Raw genomic sequence first — 2,221 nt, 5'->3', positions numbered from 1 at the left:
TGTTTTATTATTTTCATTGTAGCATTATTTTAATATTTCCATTTTTTTTTTCTTTTTTCAAGACATTTTCCCCCACAAATTATCATTGCAGTAATGTGTCCAAGTGTTTTATATTGACTGACACGGATTGTCATTACTTTAATAAAGCAATCTATACTGTATAATGTCTAAAATTAAAATAACAAAAACACAATAGATACTCCAGTTATAAATAATCCAACTGTGCATTTTTTCCCCAGTTAATATTCTTAATGGCAACAGATTTCATTTTCGTTTTACAAAATAGAATGACTTATTTCATTCTTTTGGTTTCGGGGTGAAATGTGACCTGGACATGTTCTTGGTGTGTTTCATTAATCAATAAGTTGCTACCTTGCGATTTTTATTTATTTATTTGGCTCACAACAAACATAATGTTGTCAACAAACAACAAATCACTTTTTGTTTTTATTTTAAATTAGAAATCACTATAATCTTATCAATGGAAGGTTTTATACTTTATCTGTACAAAAGATCACAGAACAGATTCAGTAAAAAGTTCAGTGAAAGTCCCTAATTCAAAGAGAGAATGCAGCAAAGCTTACACACGTTCAACTTTTAATTTTGTTATTCTGACTTCAAATATGCCTTAAATGTTACTCTGTTATCTAAAATAATTCTAAACCAAATCCACAATTCTTTAAACAGTGGCTCATTAAAGAAATATTTCCGTGAATGCCTGCCCTGTTGTCGTTTCGACAAAACCAGAAGTATCTGTTTCCCACACCGTTCATGGCACCTGGCGGGTTTAGGCTAAAATAGGCTGTCTTTCCTTGAATTACGAGTTACTTCACCTCCGCTCCATGTTTAAAAAGATTTTGGACTTACCTTGAGCCAAACAGAAACATGTAATGTAAACCAGAAACTTAATAACTGCCATCTTCCCTCGAGAGTGTGTGTGGGGTGCTATGGCGACCTGAAACGTACAAAAAAACACTTGCTGCACGAATCTCGACAGTCAAGGCTAAAACCCAGAACAATTGAACATTAAAAAGTTGCCACAGTGTTTTGAGGCAGTAAGAAAAGAAAGTAAAAAACAAACAAAAAAGGGCATCGAGCGACCTTTGAAATGGGCGGAGACAGAAGGTGAACGCACCTTTATAAGTGACGCAAGCAGTAGGCTAAACAATCTGTGCGCGTGTTTTGGTATTTGTTCCATGATAATATTTACACTAAAAGCCACCGCAGGAAATATCTCACAAATAATATGGATTAGGGAATACCGAATTTGTCAGAATGAGAACCTGCTCTTTTGCTAACAGTAATTCGAAAATAATATCCTTATTTTAAAATCATATTTTTTAATTTGTAAATAAATAAACAAACAAACAAAAACGCAATACTCATTTTATTTTTTTATTTTTTTCGTGGACTTCCTCTTGGGGCCTCCAACTTGTCATGGACCCATGTGCCCTGTTTACTCAACTCTTTACTCTGCATACCGCATATCAGCTCTGCTGTAGCCTATACTCCCCCTTCACCTGTCCATTTGATCTGTTAGTGACATATATGTACAGGATATTGCACCCTATGTGAAGTTATCCACAATCAACCTTATAGGATTGCATTATGGATTTACATTTTGCCTTTCTGTCCCTATCTTCACATTTCCTCCAGATGGCAGCATTGCACCGCAAGACTGACAGCACGTCATGTATAGCCGCACTAAAATTGGGAACCCAATTGTGAGTCCTAAATTAATTTGATATAAATAACCTGAAATCTATTGCAAAACAAATATATAGTTTGGCCATGCATGAAATTATGCTATGTTCATATGCTATTTTAAAGGGATGTGTCTTATTCAAAGGGAACACAATTAAATATCTGCATTTGTGTGTTTTGTAAACTGTGTACATATTAGGGCTGTAAAAAAAAAAAATTCGAATTTCGAATATTCGTCGAATTTAAAATAAAAATCCACATTTGAATGCAAAAACGTTACATTCGACTTTTAGGTGTGCGTTAAGGAGGCAGCCTTATCAGCGGCGCACCAGATGCGATGACGATGTAAGTGTTGTTGCATTTTAATGTTTTTGTTATCCTGTCCAGTTGAAGCCACTAGATGCGGAGCTGCTGCGTTGTTCATTAAAAATATAGCGGAAAAAGAGAACATAAATGCGGAGAAGATCTTGTTTACATCAAAACCGAAACCAAGCCGTTCACACAGAACACATATTTC

General features: G+C 35.0%; 1 protein-coding gene across 1 annotated transcript in view; it reads right to left on the bottom strand.

Moving 5' to 3' along the window:
- LOC107752592 (midasin-like) overlaps nt 1-1,089 on the bottom strand; it is a 6,480-nt gene extending 5,391 nt beyond the window's left edge. Inside the window, exons 1-2 of the mRNA XM_016568604.1 lie at nt 996-1,089; nt 868-956 (exon numbers count right to left, since the gene is read on the bottom strand). Of these exons, the coding sequence (XP_016424090.1) occupies nt 868-919 (52 nt within the window). The 5' untranslated portion in view covers nt 920-956; nt 996-1,089. The remainder of the gene's footprint in view (nt 1-867; nt 957-995) is intronic.
- Nucleotides 1,090-2,221: the final 1,132 nt, after the last annotated feature.

This window comes from Sinocyclocheilus rhinocerous, unplaced genomic scaffold (genome assembly GCF_001515625.1).
Source record: "Sinocyclocheilus rhinocerous isolate Xijiao unplaced genomic scaffold, SAMN03320098_v1.1 scaffold1222, whole genome shotgun sequence".
Taxonomy (NCBI): domain Eukaryota; kingdom Metazoa; phylum Chordata; class Actinopteri; order Cypriniformes; family Cyprinidae; genus Sinocyclocheilus; species Sinocyclocheilus rhinocerous.
Note: the sequence above shows the minus strand (reverse complement) of the source record. Positions and strands in the feature narration are given on the sequence as shown.